This window comes from Microchirus variegatus (assembly GCF_963457635.1).
Source record: "Microchirus variegatus genome assembly, chromosome: 5".
Lineage (NCBI taxonomy): Eukaryota > Metazoa > Chordata > Actinopteri > Pleuronectiformes > Soleidae > Microchirus > Microchirus variegatus.
The window spans coordinates 35,055,114-35,073,207 of record NC_139806.1 but is presented as its reverse complement, the minus strand read 5'-3'; the positions used below and the strand labels follow the sequence as shown (position 1 = coordinate 35,073,207).

Here is an 18,094-nt window from a genome sequence, read left to right as displayed (position 1 = left end):
TAAAAATGAGTACGCTCCAAACCTGAGCTGAAATACGCGAGTGACATTACTTGACAAAGCTCTTCCTGAGCTACAAAAGACATTGCATGTGTAACTATGTGCACATGCTAAATAATACGTCCTATGGGAAATAGATGAACGTGTTGATGTTAAGTCAGTTAATGCTTTAAAATTATGTAAAAAAAGAGACATAAAGAGAGACGTATTTGCAAAAGAAAGGTGTTTAGCTTGAATACAGGAGCACACGCACCTGCTTTTGATAGATGGAAAATCATAATTGGTGACATCGGGCGACTCAAGTAGCTCATAAAGAAACGGGGCTTAAAAATCTGCTCTCCTTTTCTATGTTGACGCACATGAAGAGAACCAGTGTTGTGAAAACTACTGTATGAAATGTAGAAGCGTTTCTTTGTTCACTCAGGTTTAAGCCTCTATGCCATAATTTACTTTTTTCTTTTAGGTGGTGAAAATGAGTGACTTTGGCGACAAATTCTAAACGTATTGAACTTATTTTAAAGTATTTTATCATGTATGTGCATGAGCATTTTTGTATCTATGATTTCAATATAAGATTTGTGTTGCAATCGCAAATCAATTCACGAGGTGTTTCGAGTGTTGTATTCTCTTACTTGGGAAATTGCGTATGCATGTAAACAGCTGCTACAAAGCCATTTCCCCCGAATATCAGCCACCACATACACTCAATTACCAGATTATAATCTGTAGTAGCTCACAGTGAAGTGCTTTGTCCAATGTCGTTGATATGAATGTTGTAGACAAAATATTAGAAACACAACTTGGTGTATGAAAGAGTTGGTTCCTTTTTTTAAAAAAGCAGTGCAATTAACATTACAACCACTGTGTGAAGGTATAATTATTATAATGAGTTTTAGGTGGTTGTACCTAATAAACTGGTAGCTGAGTGTAGTTTTCTGTTGTCTCCATAATGGAAAGTCAGAGTTACATATTTTGTTTTTGTTTAGGGGGGAGGTGATTGGCTGGCTGTGATAACACATGGTCTGGATATTAAAGCTATTTTGGTGTCAAATAGACTGTCTTTATGCAGAACATGTGTGCATTATAGTGTTTTCTTTGTTTTTTAAGTTTGAAAATGAAGTTAAAAAAACAAATCAAATGATATTGTAAATGAAGGAGAATGTTTGAACATTGGTGAACCCAATACAGAGGAGAGGAAAATGAAATGTAAGGACCACTGTTTTTATTTCATCATTTAAATAGGTATCTATCTTTATTTTGAATAGAAAACATATAGCCCTATGTATATTTGCTGATAGAGATACACATAAACCTACATACATCATCTCCCATACCTTAAAGGAACCTTAACAACAAGTTACAAGTTTGGATCTAATATTCATTTTTGATTATTATTATTTTTCAACAAATGTTTATACTTTATAGCATTGGTTCTCAAAGTGCGGGCCAATGGCGGCCCGCAGAACCATTTTCTGGCGGCCCGCAATGAATTACAGTTGATGGTTTTAATCCAGGAGCTACTAAGCTTGTTAAATGTTTATTGGACATTACTGGATACAGACCAATAAGTGTAAACTGTACAATTGTATTTACTATGTCATCAAATTTTGGATGACATAGTGACAAAGTATAGTATGACATAATTTTGGCATTTAAATTTTTTCCCAAAAATGTGGGACGGCATATATGTAATTTTTGTTAAATTTTGGACCTATTTTTTTTTTGAAAAAAAATGTCAAATTTGGGACGGCATATGTCATTTTTGTCAAATTTTGGACCAAATTTTTTTTTTGAAATGTTTTTTTCAAATTTGGGACGACATATTATTGTACAACGTTTTTGTCAAATTTTGGACCGAAATTTTTTTTGAAAAAAATTTGTCAAATTTGGGACGACATAGTATTGTACGTTTTTGTCAAATTTTGGACCAAAAACTGTTTTCCCCAAAAAATTGTAAAATTTTGAACGACATAGTATAGTATGACGTTTTTGTCAAATTTTGGACCAAAAATGTAAAAAAATAAAAATAAAAAATGTCACATTTTGGACGACGTAGTATAGTATGTCAGTTTTGTCAAATTTTGGACGCCACAGTTAATACAAATGGGATTTCTTTCAGTTTTTTTTCCTTTGGTGGCCCTCAGTCCAATGTTGGGTTCCTAAATTGGCCCTCAGGTATCAAAACTTTGAGAACCCCTGATTTATAGTATAAGTAGAACAATAATAATCTCATCATGAGTAATTTGTGAATACATTTTTATTCAGTCAAAATAAGCATTCCTAAAAATATAAGTAAAAGACAGGAATAATTAATAAGAAGCAAATACTGAACATTTGTGACTTAAAAGAAAAATAAACAGAGCTATAGTAAGCTAGAATATTCTGGAATAGAATATAAATTATTATCTCTAGACAATGTTCCTGCTTCAGATGGATAATAAAGTTGTATTTTAAACCCTTTTTAAAAAAAAAGATAACAAATCCATTGTCTTTGAACTCAGTGGAGTTTACAAGCTTCCCTGTTAACATATATTTAAACATTACATTCACACAAGCACGGAAACAAGCATAGAGGTACGTTTATTTTGAGATGTGTGAATTCAGTTTATTGTTGTCATGGAGCGTATGCGTATGCGTTATCCGTCTGCGTCACCACGGAGACGCCTCGAGCCTTTATACTTCTGCGTCGTGGTGACTGACACGCGCTGCAATTTCCCGCCCGATCAGTAGGGGTCGCTGCGCAAGGTTGTTGTGCTTCTGGCTACAGTGAGCAATGGCGTCCGAGAAAGAAAGAGAGCGAAAGACTGTTGTTGATGTTGTTGAAACAGTGGCCGTTTCTCACTTTTCTGTGTGACGGAACGCAGTTTTAAGATAATTTGAGGCGAGAAATTGGCCATTTAGAGTCTAAACATGTGCCGTGTGTGTTAAGATATGACGTATTTATAGTTTGGCAGCGACGTTATCGGCGGGGATGAGCTGCGTCGACGCAGAGTCTCTGCGTAACCTACGCAGAGCACTTTACGCAGAAGTATAAATTGGGCTTGAGTTTACATCATGTACAGTTACAAGTGAGTGATGTCAGTCCACGGTCAAACTCTCGCGGTATCTCAGCGACGGTCGCGAGATGCAGAGCAATGGCAATAGAAAACAGACCCGGGGAGGAATTTGACACAGTTTTCTGTGGAAACGACTCGTTGGAGCTCTCTTCTTCGCAGCGCGATCGCGACACCGCGCGAACGCGAATATTCAAGATAATCGTGATCGGAGACTCCAACGTGGGAAAGACGTGTTTGACTTACAGATTCTGCGGCGGCACTTTCCTGAAAAACCCAGAGGCAACGATCGGGGTCGATTTCAGGGAGAGAACGCTGGAGCTGGATGGAGAGAGCATCAAGGTGAGTGGAAACAAAACACTGGGAGGCTCCGGGTCCTACCATCAACCACACCAGCACAAACAACAACATAATAAATATAAGACTGTCGTCATTAACAACAACAACATCAATCATATATTGCCACTGATCTTATAAGTCAGTTACACCCTTTCATTAAGAATAAACACCATTAAAAAACTGATTTTTTTCAAGATACTTTTTAGTCAAAAGGTATTAGCAATAACATTTGAAGAACAGGTTTAATATTTCACATTAAAAAAAAACATAATAATTTGCACAGTGATGCCCAACGAAGGTAATAAAGTTGTAAGAGTATAATACGAGAAGGCCAAAAAAAAATGTGTTACTTTGATTATATTTTATCTTTTCCATTACTATACGTGTGTACTCCTTTTTTACTCTCTTCTAGATTATTTATGGGTATTTGTTTCTTTTATTTTACTTTTGCACGTTTAAAAACGGTGAGGTGAGGCATCTCACGAATAAAAAAGAGAGGAAATCATCAAGAAATGTTATTTAGGGTATCATATCAGCTTGCCGATGTTTATATAGCTGCCCCATGTACTTTTTTCTTATTTTATATATTTTTATTATTATTATTATTATTATTATTTCTTTCTTCCTTTTTTGATGGTTTATACCTCTAAGGGTGGGGGGTGGGCATAATACCCAAAAGAAAATTGTAAACTGTAAGACCGAGGATTAGTATCTTCATATGTTATCCGAATCATTTTCTTTGGAGAAATAAAAAGATATTTAAAAAAAATTAAATAAATGCTGCTGTACATTTAACAAAAAAACATCATGTAAAATCTATGAAGTACAACTGGTCTGATTGTCTCCTTGCAGTTGAACATTTGTCTCATTTGCCTTCATTCATTAAAGAAGCACCGGCCTCTGAAAACACACACACACTTGTTAAGCCCTGTCTGCCTTGAGACAGCCAATCACAAGCACTGTTATATCTGAGTCAAACAGCATGCTGCGTCTTTATTGGCTCACTGATGCGGATGAGATTTACTCCTTAGGTATTGCAAGTTGGTCTGAATGACAACACATTTTATATCTATCTATCCATGTGTCTCTCTGTGTCTCAGTCATTCGCATATCTCTCGAACCGATTGATTTCAAACTTGACAGGTGTCTTTCTACGGGCAGTGGCAGTGGCAAGTCTGATGCATTGTTGTTTGGATAAGTAATGCAAAAGATATCATTAAGTATATCGGTAAAAGAAGCACACATTGGCTTTCGCTGCTCTTCTGTAGCCACTCCCCCTCTCACAGCAGGTAAAAAGTGAAGTGCACTAGTATATATGATATATATAATACCACAAATACCACAAATTATTGAAGTTCAATATCCACGGCGATGCATGATGTGTTTCCTTGGGATTTGCTGACAGTAAGAAAAACGTGCGATTACACCACCATTTTACGATATAGATGTTATGCCAACGTTTGTTTTTGTTGTGCCAGTTGCAGATCTGGGACACAGCAGGTCAGGAACGCTTCCGGCGGAGTATGGTGGAGCACTACTACCGCGGCGTCCATGCCATCATATTTGTGTACGACGTGACCAGCCTCTCCTCCTTCGAGAGCATCCCTGAGTGGATCGAGGAGTGCAGCCGGCACTGCGTGGGGCCCCTGGTGCCTCGCATCATGGTAGGAAACAAGTGTGACCTGAGGGACCACCGCGAGGTCCCCACGGCAGCCGCCCAGTGCTTCGCTGACAGCTACAATTTCCCATTGTTTGAGACTTCAGCCAAAGACCCTGCTGAGAAGGACCACGTTGATGCTATCTTTCTGACCATAGCTTATAGGCTGAAGAGTCGCAAACCTCTGAGACTAAAGCAACTGAGTGAGAGCAGTGTGACGCAACTGTGGAACCAGGGAGAGCAGGAAGCAGCAACCTGTCAGTGCTGAGGTCACCTCCATCGTCGATGTACTCTATGTACAAACCCCATGTCCAGAAAACTGGGACACTTTCTCAAATTGCAATAAAAACTGAAATCTGCAATTTGTTGAATCATTTGAACGTACAAAGACGCGATTTCCGGTGTGTTCACTGACCGACCTCATTTTGTTTTGCAAATATTTAAAAGTGTAGAACGTTTGATGTTTGCACTACACTCAAAAAAAGTTGGGAGAGCTTGCAAGACTGAAAAGGGTTAACGCTGTTTTGGAAAGTTCCAAAATTGATAGGTTATATTGTGGCGTGAGGGGTCTTTACCATCAGTACTTAATAATGTTAAAAGACTAGTAGGAGAACAACCGTTCCTTTGCATTTCTGTCACACTCAGCCCTGCACATTCAGGCTTACCTGCAAACAAATCAAGTAAAGGTGAGGGCGGCGTTTTTATACATTCATTTTTTTCCACTTGAGACGGCCGATACAACGGTCACTTTGTCATGCTACTGTGATGGACATAGCAATGAAGAGGAGAATCAGAGAATGATGACAGTGGACTGTCGAGCAGCTCTAGTCTTGTATGTAGCAAGAATTGACAATTCAATTAGTATAATTAAACCAGACTTTTCTTTGTCGTTCGTCCAGATGTGAGTTTTAAGGCATTTCCATAAAGTCTCCTACCTTTTCAGGAAATGGGGTTTTTAACACATCGTGGCTAAAGATCACTGTGCCCCTCAGGAGCTATAACGATGCCGAGTGGAGTTCAACTGCGCTTCCAAACCCTGACGCTGACTGTCCACAGACCTGTCGTGATCAAAAGATAGAAATAGCAAAATGGATTTACACTTTCCCTGCAGCCTGAAACTGTGACAGTATGGATAGTAGTTTTTCAACAAGTTTGCACAATGTTAAATCAACATTTCAGTGAAATGCAAAAATCGATGTGGAGTTTCGACAAATATTTGTAGCTGTAGCATGTAGCAAGCAAGTTGAGGGCAATTAAATAAGGAGGGAAACATGAGCGTGTTTAAAGGGACTAGAAAGGTAAAATAAAACTGTGAAGAAATCTGTGCAATCATTTTCTTGTTTTAAAGTTATGTTCTGAATAAAAGTTTGATTGCAGCATGAGTTTTGATGCTGTTATTGAATATGTACTCCTAATAGAAATATGGTGCAAAAAGAAAAATGCTGATACAGTTTGCATGTGTTCAATAATGCAAACAACAGTGTGGAGGTCTGTCAAATGTAAAGCAGTAAATAATTAAAATCTGATGTATCCATGCATTTTTTTCATTCTGTGGTGTTTTCTTCTCTGTTTGGAATAATGAGAGAGTAATTGTGGTAGTTTTCTGCAGCTGCATCAGTCACAACTACTAGCCATTTGTGTAAGTGTGAAATCACATTCATTTTCATTCATACATTTCAGTTTCAATTTGTGTAGGATTTGTATGCTTTTGGAAATATTTAACATTTCCTGCCATTGTTCTCCCATAGGCAATGAACTGAGATGGCAGATCAAAGGACGGGAATCTGCACTAAATCAAGTGCAAATCAAAGGCAAAAGCATGAATGCTTAGCATGACTTAGCATTCCCAACTGAGTTTCCTAGTAACATTTTCTGGACAAATGCACATATTTCATTTAGTCCTGGTCATAGTTGTCAAAAGGTCAGTGATTTATTATTATTATTATTATTATTATTATTACATGTCCCCATGTGACCCTCATTTTCTTTAATTATAAACAAATGCATTTAATACTTACATGACTTGCTAAGTGCAGTATTGCTGTATAAAGTTTAATAAAACAGTACCTTCGTCCTACTTTATATTGAAAAAGCACCTTCACTCTAAAATGTCCATTTATAAAACGTCCTACATGATCATTTGATCAAAGATAACCTGTCAAATTCTAAATGTCTCTGTCTGAGCACTTCATGTGTTTGTTTAGAGTCGACTTTTACTGCCATCCAGTGGTTAATTACTGCATAGCCACAGTTTAAATGGTATGTTTACGAAACCATGTAAACTAGTAATTTGTCCTTCGCGATGTCTCTTCTACTATATTAAATACAAGTAAAACATAGCCCGCGTATTCCATTTGGAACACGCACTGTGCTGCTGAAATAAAGACGACGACATATTTTGCTATTATAACAGCTGCTTTCTCTTTTACAGCGACCATCTTGATCAGTTACCACTTTTCTTTTACGGTAATTGTGTTTCCCAGCTTTGCAACAGGTCTGTGAACGCAGCACAGCAGGCGAACGTCAGTATTCCACTCACACACACACGGCGTCTTTCCGCGGCCATGGTAACACTCTGCTCATCAGAGGACCCCGAACTCCGAGAAGTAAATAAAACCAAGTGCTTTTCACGCAGGTACGATCATTTATTTTCGCTTCGACATTTAGTTTATGATTATCACTTGTTTATATTTTCGGTTATTGTTGTTTTTTTTGCTTTGCCGTATATGTATCCAATGCTGTTAAGAGGATTAGGTGACGTCTACGTTATTTATTAAAACGACACGGTTCGATTTGTTTTCTGTGCGTGTGTGTGTGTGTGTAGCCTAGCAGCGGTAAGCTAGCAAAAGCTAACGTTAGGGTAACAGACAAGGCAGAGAGGAGGCTAATTTACATAGTGGCCTGATTTAACAGTCTGGTGTGGTGTCTGCTCAGTCAGCGATAATACAAAAACAATTCAAATCACACTCACATGAAAATTAGATAGCTTAAACAGCGGCATGTTTTGCCGGGTGTAGCAGGTTCTGTGTATTTGGTTGCATCGACTGGTCATAAACAGGGTTTACAACGTGGTTTTGACCTAGATATAACACGTACTCGGAAAGCAACGCCTTTTCATGTACTTTGGACTTGAGTTGTTAAGAATGTAGGTTCACTGTAATGTCAAACTGCATATATAATCATTTGCATTTATTATATAGTGCATAACATTGTTGAAAAATGTTCTAAAAGGCAACAATAAAGAACATATATACAATGTAAACAGAATGTAAACCGACTGTATAAACCGAGTAGATATATTATTATTATTAGTAGTATTATTGTTGTTGTTATTATTGTATTATTATTAGTATTATTATTATAATAACCATAATACTCATATTATTATTGGTAGTATTATTATTGTTGTTATCATTATTATTATGTTATTAATAATCATAATAATCATAATAATAATAATAATAATTGGTATTGATAGTTGATCACCTCTTGTCCTGGAAAGATCACAAAGACTTTGTTTGAAAAAGGATCAAGCAGAGTCTTTGCTTTGACTTCTTTTTGGAAAAATAGAACCAATTTTTTCACATTCAGCTTCCTAAATGTGAAAATGTTCTGGTTTGTTTCCCTCTCAATGACATGACACACATTTCACAATTCACAATTTTGTGACATTTGATAGACCAAACAACTACAAGTAATTAGTCAACCGAGAATCGCAATTAGTTGCAGCTCCATTTGAGAACATAGTTTGACATTGACACTCATCTACAATACACACTGCCGTGGAAACTCAAATATAATCTGATTAACTATGACCATATTCAGATTAAGGGTTATCGGTAGTTGTGAAAGTGTCTTATTCAGACTGTTAACATCTGAATATTGCTGTCCATTTAGAACCACATGTTGCCAACTCACCTGTATGTACAGTATTTACTTGTTTGTTTTTTCCCCTCAACATTTAGCTAATGTTCATCATGGAATTAGCAGAGATATGTGACAATGCGGAGAGAGGTCGTGAGTATGCTCTACTGGGAAACTATGACTCCTCCATAGTGTACTACCAGGGCGTCCTTCAACAGATCGACAAGCACCGTCAGTCACTCAGAGACCCCGCACTCAAAGTTAAATGGCAACAAGTGAGTTCCTTGAATCCTCCCTCCTACAAAGTTACTGTTATCTCTGTAACTTTCTGCTTTGTCATCTGTATATTGCACATCAGCTCAGAGGCAAATATTGTATATTCTTCTTATGTAATTAATACAGCACAATACTATTAACAAGTGGAAATTAGTCCCATCTTTTCTTTCCATTGATTATTATCTTGGGACACACAGTGGTGTAGTGGTTATAACACTGTTGCCTCGCAGCAAGTAGTCCCCAGTTTAAATCCCTGTTTGACTGAGGGCCTTTCTGTGTGGAGTGTATGTTTTTCCACAGTCCAAAAACATGCAGAGGTGAATTGTGCACGCTAAAATAACCATAGGTGTGAGTGGGAGTGTGAGCGTGAATGGTTGTTCGTCTTTATATGTTTGCCCTGTGATGAACTGGCAGCCTGTCTACGGTGTACCTTGATTTTCACCCTATGTCAGCAGGTGGTGACCTGCATGTGGAGAGTAAATCAGTAGACAATGGATGAATGAATGATTATGATCTTAAAAACACAACACCTGTTTTAAAGCTTTACCGTGACCCATATTTGTTTTACTACAGCAGCTGGATGCTCTATGACGCAGTACTGCTATTTTAATACTCTTATTATTGTTATTATTCTGTTTGTGTTTAGGTTAGGCAGGAACTCAATGAGGAATATGAGCAGGTGAAAGGCATCATGGGAACACTGGAGAGCCTAAAGTTAGGGAAGCCAGCTGATGCACCTGCACCTTTTTCGCTTCAATATGAGGAGAGACCAGAGGATCCTGTCGTCTGGCCTCCACCCATCCCCGCAGAACACAGGTGTGTGTGTAGTGTACCTGGTATTCTTTATGTTGTGGGAATCTAAATCTATTTGCACAGTTACATTATGGGGACTTCCTGGGTGTAAGTCTCCAGGAAATTAATGGAAGTCTGTAATGTCATTTGAAGGCATGGAAACCTGTGTGTGTGTGTATGTGAGAACAAGAAAACTGCTGCTGCAGTCTCCTTGTGTGTTCCTGTTTCATTCTGTTTGTAACAAGGCAGCAGTGTTTGCCTATCAATCATTTTAACTTGTATTATTTTGTGTGTGTTTTCTGTGGGGGCAACTACGATCCAAAAGACTCAATGATTTTTTGGCAGAAAAGATTATTATTAATAGTCTCAAAGTAAGTCTAGGATAATTTTTTCAGGTATCCCACAACACTGTCAGGCGTACACAAAATGGCAGGCAAACAGACAGAATATAACGCTGGACTACTAGGTTTGAAGCTAGAAAATCTGTCAGAGGACAAGGGGAAATGGGCTGGTATATATGGGGGCAGAGTGATTAGCAGATGAGGGACAGGCATGTAACAGGGGCGGAGCAGATCAGGTGACTAGGAGTGGCAGGAGGAGTGAGTGACAGGGTCTGAAATGACATGAGAGTAAACAGTATGAGACAGACAATGAATAATGTAATGATTCAGGTTGAAACCATGACAAACACATGATTTATTCAGGAGCAAGAACTCTACAAATCCCCTCGGCTTGTGGGGTTGGGCGGTTTGAACATGAATAAATGCCCCACTCTGCGTTCACAAGGTGATGTAAGATGTAGGGGAATACTAACAGCTACAACCATAGACCATAGTTTTCTGGTTTGCCAGTTGAAGCTGGCCAGGAAGTAAGATTTTTTTTTTGGAATAGCGGGGGCTCTGCTAGTTGCAAAAACAACTCCTTTTGAATGGAAGTCTTTGGGAAAAGGAACCTAATTCTTACTTGTATAATGTCTGTTCACATTTTCTTGCGGAGTTCATAGTCTCAATTGTTAATTTTAGGGTCTGTCATTGGTGTTTCAATTTTGGATAATAGACAATTAAGCACAGCGCATATGAGTGGATACCAGTGTGATTGACAGCTGGTATCATCCAAAAAGAGTCTGGTTCCAGGAAAACGTCTGTAAACTTCTAGCTGCAAAACCTCAAGACAGCGCTTTAAACAAGGCTTCAAACCAGGAGTTCAGACTCTTATGGGTGGTGTCACTACCAGTTGCCACTTGGCTGCATTGGAGAGGAAGTTAGCCAAAAGACACCTGACAACAGCTTTAGGATGCAGCAATGAAATGCTCCACCTCTCCCGTTGCAGATCATCTTACTGTAGGTGTGTTCCACTCTTACCCATGTATAAAAGCTGTATTTGTTTCACGGTAGGAACCCTGTTGCAGGGAAGCGTCCCACTAGTGCAATGAAACAGCAGAGAAGGGACTCTCCAGGTCTCCAGAATCGAGGGGCGGTGCCAGGAGGCCGCGGTCAGGCAAACCCTAAAACTGATCGGCCGGGACACAGAGATGCACGAGGCACAAAGGCCAAAGACGATAAGGTCAGACTGAATTTGATGATTGGTGGTCGAGTAGAATTCAATAAACCTGTCCCCTAATAATAGTTTGGTTTTATCAATCTTATCAGGGAAAGAAAGGAGCTGGAGAATCGCCAGGAGATGTCGATCAGAAGAAATTTGATGGCACAGGGTATGACAGTGACCTGGTGGACATGCTGGAGAGAGATATTGTATCCCGCAACCCTAACGTGCACTGGTATGCTAGCATACACATTCATTCTTGGCTGCTGCTTTACGATGTCTGCTGCACGGGCTGTTTTCTTTGGCACTGCTGACTGAACTATCACTATCGTTGTGAACTGTAGGGGGGACATCGCTGATCTGGAGGATGCAAAGAAGCTGCTTAGAGAAGCTGTGGTTTTACCCATGTGGATGCCTGACTTTTTTAAGGGTATTCGTCGACCCTGGAAGGTACAATTACTCACACAGACACACAAAAATCACACAGATCAATAGAAGAATGCACTAAAGCATTGAGCCTCTCAAATTATTCTGTAATCAAACTCATGTACAATATGAATACAATCTGAATCCACGTAGTTGTTGACTTTTGAACAGGGCAGCCATCTTTGTAGTCCTGTACACAACACTCCTAAAGCCTGTGCAACAACTACAGTTTTTATTTCAGATTACTGCCGACTCTAGGTCCAAATGATAAAATTAGTAAGAGACAGTAATAGGGTTACAAAGGGGCCGGGAATTCTGGAACTTTCCATGGTATTGGGAACTTTAGTTTGGGAATTTTGGAAATATCTCATATTGGAAACTTTCCATGGAAATAAATGGGGATTTTTGCAACCCTAGACAGTAATGCTTACAGTTTCACATGAAACACTATATTGAGATTTTGCATGTGAAAATATAAAATCTGTTGCAAAAGGACGTGATTTTAGGGTTGTACCTCATCTAATTTCGGTGTCTATGTTGCCCAATAAGGTTTCAGCAGGCTTTGGTTGCTCGCAGTTAAACAGTCCATGTCGAGCACAACAGTGGTAGATCACACTAACTTGTGTAACTAAAAGCATTGGCTTTTTGGCTTTTTAATTGATCTACTTTCATATGCAGACAGCCTTCAATAGAGAATAGCCAAACACTTGTTAGTTGTGGGTTAGACTGTTGTGCACAGCAAATAAAAAATGGAAGTTTTGGCCCAGGGATCTGCACATGAAGCTCCACATTATTTCTAATAGAATCCTTTCTGTTATTGTATGTTTTTGTTTTCTGGGACGAGGGTGGTTGTGCATACAACAGCACAAAACTAATCCCCATTCTAAGAAGTTATATAGTGTCTCACACACAGTACTATTTTGCTGAAATACTGTATGTACACAACTTGAATTCTTTCATACACGTCATCACTAAAAACATCTTTTGTAAATGGATGCTGCTCGACCATGCTTCCTCTCAGTATCTACAGGATTGGATAGACAGTAAAACTGTTTTTTTCTGTTCTGTCCTGAGTCTGATGTCATGTGAAGTCTCTTCCCCTCAGGCCGGCCATGTGAGGGCTCATCATTTTGCAACAGCGCAGTGTTTTCCATCCGTCTGAGACATGCATGGATCATTGACTTTTTTACGCTTTTTCACTCATTTGAGTACAGTTTTTCAGATTGACTTTTTGAGATTAGTGACAGTGCAGTAAAAACAAAAGATCAATACATTTTGAGGTTATTCTCAGCACACAGGTGCATTGGTTTCATTATTTAGTCTGGAAGTCTATGCCGCTTGGTCGCTACTATGTGAAACATCAGACTAGTTACATCAGGCACATGTTTTCATGTTTTTTTTGGGTTGAAAATGTGTCTGCCCCGTCCTGCTGGGAGAATAAGCCACTGTAGTGTATGAAGGCAGTGGGGATTACATAGTGCCGAACATGTAAACTCCATGGCAACGCACACAAACCAGATGCCAAAATGTGAGACATCAGCGCAGCAGTGATATATGACTCATGTTAACGGGAGAGATTTGCATCAGGAATGGCAGCTCTGTCCTGTTCTGTTCTTTATCGCTGACATTTAAATGTAATGTGTTTAAATACAGGAACAAAACAACTGCAAATCAGTGTTGCAGCTCTCTCTCTCAAGCTTTCATTAATCTGTCAAAGCTGTGTGTTGTTGTATATGTCATTATTTTGAGCTTTTAGCTAGCAAGGATAATGAAAAATGTGTTTCAGTTGTGTACATTGTCTCTCTTTCTATTGGTTATGGATGAATGCACAGGTGCACAAGCTATAAACACAATAAATAAAGACGTTTCGTAGGTTAAATTATGCAGTGGAAACAAAAAATAACAACAGTGGTATATTTGTGAAATGCATCTACATTATTTATCAATATTCTTAAATTTCAGTGGAGAATACTGCCACTGTTAAGTCTGATCTGATCAGCTTTGTTTAAGACAATTAATGTCTCAGATTGCGTTATATTCACAAATTTAAATTTACTTGTGTATGTTTATCAAACTTGCTCCTTGCTTATCTTACATACCATTGTTTTCAGGAATGCTGAAGTGATTATGCAGTTTTCTGTTACCGGGTTGACATAGTGACAGTTTCGGACTTTGAAAAGTTGTCGCCACTGCTTATCCGCTTAACGTCCTTTATCTGTTTGCGTGTGTTCTGTTGCTGCATCTTGATTTTAACACCAGTGTGTTTGTTTCAGGGTGTGTTAATGGTCGGCCCTCCAGGAACAGGAAAGACCCTGTTAGCCAAAGCTGTGGCCACAGAATGTGGGACCACTTTCTTCAACGTGTCCTCCTCCACGCTTACGTCCAAGTACAGGGGCGAGTCTGAGAAACTTGTTCGACTGCTGTTCGAAATGGTAAGTATTAATGTGTTTATACAACATTTTCTTCTACAATTAACTTTCCTGAATAAGAAAAATAAACTGCATTCTCAGTTTTATAATATAAAACACATGTTGGAGTGACAAAAGGGACAAAACACCTCGTATAGCACTCATAACACCATTAAATCCATTAAAACCATGTCACAGTGTTAAAAGACAAGTACAAAATATGAGTAGAATAAGCATAAAAAACAAGAACATGAATTAATATTGTAAATTAGTCACGTATGGGAAGCAGAGTGGGTCATTCACTAATCACAGGGTTGGTGGTTCCCCAGCTCTGTCCACATGTGCAAGAGAGTGAATCATACAGTACATTTCCCCTTATTTTACATGAGTGGTTACATGGTAGCTCACCACTGTCATAGGTTATGTGAGTTGTTGAAATGAGGCAAAATGTTTTGGATAAAAGCCATATTCCTTTCTTCAGATATTTGTGAGACAACGTTCCTCTTTTTTTTTCCATTTAGGCCAGGTTTTATGCACCAACAACCATCTTTGTAGATGAGATTGACTCCATATGTGGCAGAAGAGGAACATCAGATGAACATGAAGCCAGCCGTAGGGTCAAATCAGAACTTCTAGTACAGATGGATGGTGAGTAGGAGAAGTTGGTGGTGGAGAGGTGAAGCCATGAAGGAGTTTCCAGTCACAGATTCTGCAAAAACAAATAATTGTATGTCATATGAATTGTGTGATAAGGTGTGGGGGGAGCAGCAGAGAACGATGACCCCTCTAAGATGGTGATGGTTCTCGCTGCCACCAACTTCCCCTGGGACATTGATGAGGCATTACGACGACGCCTTGAGAAACGGATCTACATCCCCCTGCCCACAGGTAACTTTATCACCCACAGAGTCACAACACAGCAAAGTAGAGCAAAGGTCACTGAAGTAGTCTGAAGCATAGGCTCTATGATGTAAAAATGGACATAGTCTTCTGGTTGCAAAATTAACTCTCATTGTGAAGCATTGAGATCGCAATTTGTCCCAGATGTCACCTGGCTGTCAATCACAGCAGTGTCCACTTACATGTGCCATGTTTTATCATCTGCTTTCCCCAAAATAGGAACAGAATTTACAAAATTGACAAAATGTGCTATTGAAGACCGGAAAAGACCTGAGACCATTAACTCCTCAGAAAAAGTTTACAAATTGTTTATAAATCACACACACACACACACACACATATATATGTGCATATATATTCTCTGGACTTTGTCTGGATTAGACGTGTTCACAGAAGTAAGATCTCCATGTGACAAAGTGGCACGGCTTGAGCTTGAAGGATGGAGGATACTGGTCCATTTACTTGCTGTTGATGCTCTGGAGTTTCTCCTGCTGTGTTCTCACCTGAGCTCACACATACATTCTGCAGAGATTATACCTTGGGGCTTTGCAGGAGACTTCCGCAGACATTTGCGTCAACACATGCAGCCTCCCTGGACAGTCTGTGGGGAATCTCTCGAGTTCACTGTGTGACTGAAAGCAACTGAACAGACTGCTCAAATCACTCCATCTAAGATGAGAGCATAGAGATTATTGATTGAGACAATGGATGATGATCAATAGTGTTTTATTTAGTCAAGAAATGTATTAATAGTTAACAACTATCAATCAAACGTTGTGTTGTGTGTCTGCAGCCGTGGGCCGTGCAGAGCTCCTAAAGATCAACCTGAAGGAGGTGGATGTCGCCGCTGATGTGGATCTGGACGTCATCGCCGAGAAAACGGAGGGCTACTCTGGAGCAGATATCACCAATGTCTGCAGGTGTGTGTTTGTTGCTGTCTGTACACGTCATATCACCTTCAGAGGACGGCAACTTTAAAATGCCACCATTAAAAATGTACCACACGTATCGTTACACGTAGCTAATAGAGCGAGTCACTGAGGCATGATGTGCTAAGGCGCCCATACTGTACCAAACAGAAGCAGCAAATGAAAGACAGCATCATTTGCTTCCTGCTTAGAGCCACCCACAACATCCTCTCTTCACCCTAAGAACCAACCAGCCCTGCAAGCTCAACCCCTTCTGCCCACAGACATCCTTACTTCTCTACCCGGTTGTGTACACATAATAATAATATTTTATTTGCACACTTAAACTGTTAAAATCACAGGTCGGAGTAGAGCCAGTGGGAAGCTGGGTATGATTCTGGAAGACGGATCTCAGGAGAGGGTTAGGGTGAGCAGAGTGTACTGGAGTTTATTGAGGACTTTGGATAATGAGCCAAAGAGAACATGATTGCAGTGGGAGACATAACCAAGCAGTAAAAAAAACCCTGTTTCAAGGACACCTTTTGAAACATGGACAGACAGAGTCTCCTTCACTGATCAATTGGTGCGAGTCTGGGACTGGGAAATGCTGGATGCCTACAGCAAATTATGACCACCACCTTAATAACAGATTTTTTATTTTAATAATAATAACTGAAAACTGTTTTTGGTTTAAAAAAAAAAGAGTCCCTTGGTGTCCTTGGTGTAGGCATTCTTTCTACCATAGCTATGTTGGCAATGCCAGCTATTTTGTGCTGCCCAATTTGTCTCTGCTCATCTCAGGAACCATGAATTTGTGTGACGATCATCTACACATCACCGTTAACGTGTGGTGTTTAATCACAGCCTCTACTTCATCCCCTTTTTCAGGAGAAAACTGTAAATGTGGGATTCAGAAAAATAAAAAATACTGTAATACACATAGTCTACAGCAGACACACTTTGAATTTGTCAAACATTGCCGAGCTGCATTGTGGGTCTGTTGCTTCACTTTGCAGAAAAATAAGCAACTCAGCCACGAGCCAATCAGATTATTTTTTATGTATTTATCATCTGAAACAGAGCTCTTGGACAAGGTTGTTCTTCCTGTTGCTGTTTTTTGTCAGACACAGTACACCCAACAGCGGTGGACACAGTGGACATAATCACTTTAGCAATGTTAGAAACTCTTGCTTAATAGTCAGCCTTGGCAGATGCTGCAATAGCCACTAAGTGCGCCCACATGAAACATTAAAGTGATGCATACGTGTGAGTCCACAGTTTGGAAGTAAATCTGTATTGTACGTGTGCTGAGTAACAGCCAATTGTCCTCTGTCCCTTTCTCCTCCTGTCCTTACATGTATGTCAGGGATGCATCCATGATGGCGATGCGTCATCGGATCAACGGCCTGGGCCTGGAGGAGATCCAAGCTCTCTCCAAAGACGAGCTGCAGATGCCTGTGACAATGGAGGACTTCACACTCGCACTCAAGAAGATCTCCAAGTCTGTCTCCGCTGCTGACCTGGAAAAGTACGAAGCCTGGATGGCTGAGTTTGGGTCAGTATAGACAACAACAAGACCACGAGAGAACTGGTGCCCATGGGAAAACATCACCTTTCACTTAATTTCCCTTTTTTTGCACCTTTACTACAACTGTCCATGTCGTCCAGCTGCACATACTTGGCTACTTAGCTGAGGAAGGAAGGATTTGTTAAAGCTAAGAATTAAAGGTACAAAAATGCAAAGCTGAGCGTCAGACCAAAACAGGAGTATTGAGCGTTAGCCACACCAGAATGAAAACAAACCATAAATACAGATTTGTGCTATTTTCTTACTAACAAACCACAAGCAGAACCAGGGGTTTGCCTTCAGCTGGACACTGTGAACTACTTTCTTACATATTACTGTATGGCTTGCTACCTGCTGTATGTAGT

The 18,094-nt window shown here is 39.5% G+C and overlaps 2 protein-coding genes across 5 annotated transcripts; both read left to right on the top strand.

Moving 5' to 3' along the window:
* Positions 1–3,024: 3,024 nt before the first annotated feature.
* On the top strand, positions 3,025–6,477 carry LOC310927550 (ras-related protein Rab-33B). Of its 2 annotated transcripts, none has more exons than XM_083889865.1 (2): positions 3,025–3,392; positions 4,874–6,477. In XM_083889865.1, exons 1-2 carry the CDS (start codon positions 3,132–3,134, stop codon positions 5,312–5,314), a joined length of 702 nt encoding a protein of 233 aa, XP_083745991.1. In that variant the 5' UTR covers positions 3,025–3,131; the 3' UTR covers positions 5,315–6,477. The 2 variants fall into 2 exon arrangements, with proteins under 2 accessions (XP_083745991.1, XP_083745990.1); XM_083889864.1 differs by having other exon boundaries at positions 4,868–6,477.
* A 2,546-nt stretch (positions 6,478–9,023) lies between these two features.
* katnal1 (katanin p60 subunit A-like 1) lies at positions 9,024–17,727 on the top strand (the record flags this gene model as incomplete). Of its 3 annotated transcripts, none has more annotated exons than XM_083890196.1 (10): positions 9,024–9,185; positions 9,833–10,002; positions 11,373–11,538; positions 11,628–11,755; positions 11,865–11,970; positions 14,220–14,378; positions 14,876–15,002; positions 15,108–15,242; positions 16,048–16,174; positions 17,529–17,727. In XM_083890196.1, the coding sequence occupies 10 exons, from the start codon at positions 9,024–9,026 to the stop codon at positions 17,725–17,727; spliced, it is 1,479 nt and encodes a 492-aa protein (XP_083746322.1). The 3 variants fall into 3 exon arrangements, with proteins under 3 accessions (XP_083746322.1, XP_083746320.1, XP_083746321.1); XM_083890194.1 differs by having other exon boundaries at positions 11,373–11,541; XM_083890195.1 differs by having other exon boundaries at positions 9,833–10,008; positions 11,373–11,535.
* Positions 17,728–18,094: the final 367 nt, after the last annotated feature.

What these genes read in the sequence shown, in the direction of transcription:
- LOC310927550 (XM_083889864.1), top strand. Translation starts at nt 3,132, where the DNA reads ATGGCAATAGAAAACAGACCCGGGGAGGAATTTGACACAGTTTTCTGT. An exon ending in TGGATGGAGAGAGCATCAAG is followed by an intron (nt 3,393 to 4,867) that starts GTGAGTGGAAAC and finishes TTGTTGTGCCAG; the next exon opens with TTGCAGATCTGGGACACAGC.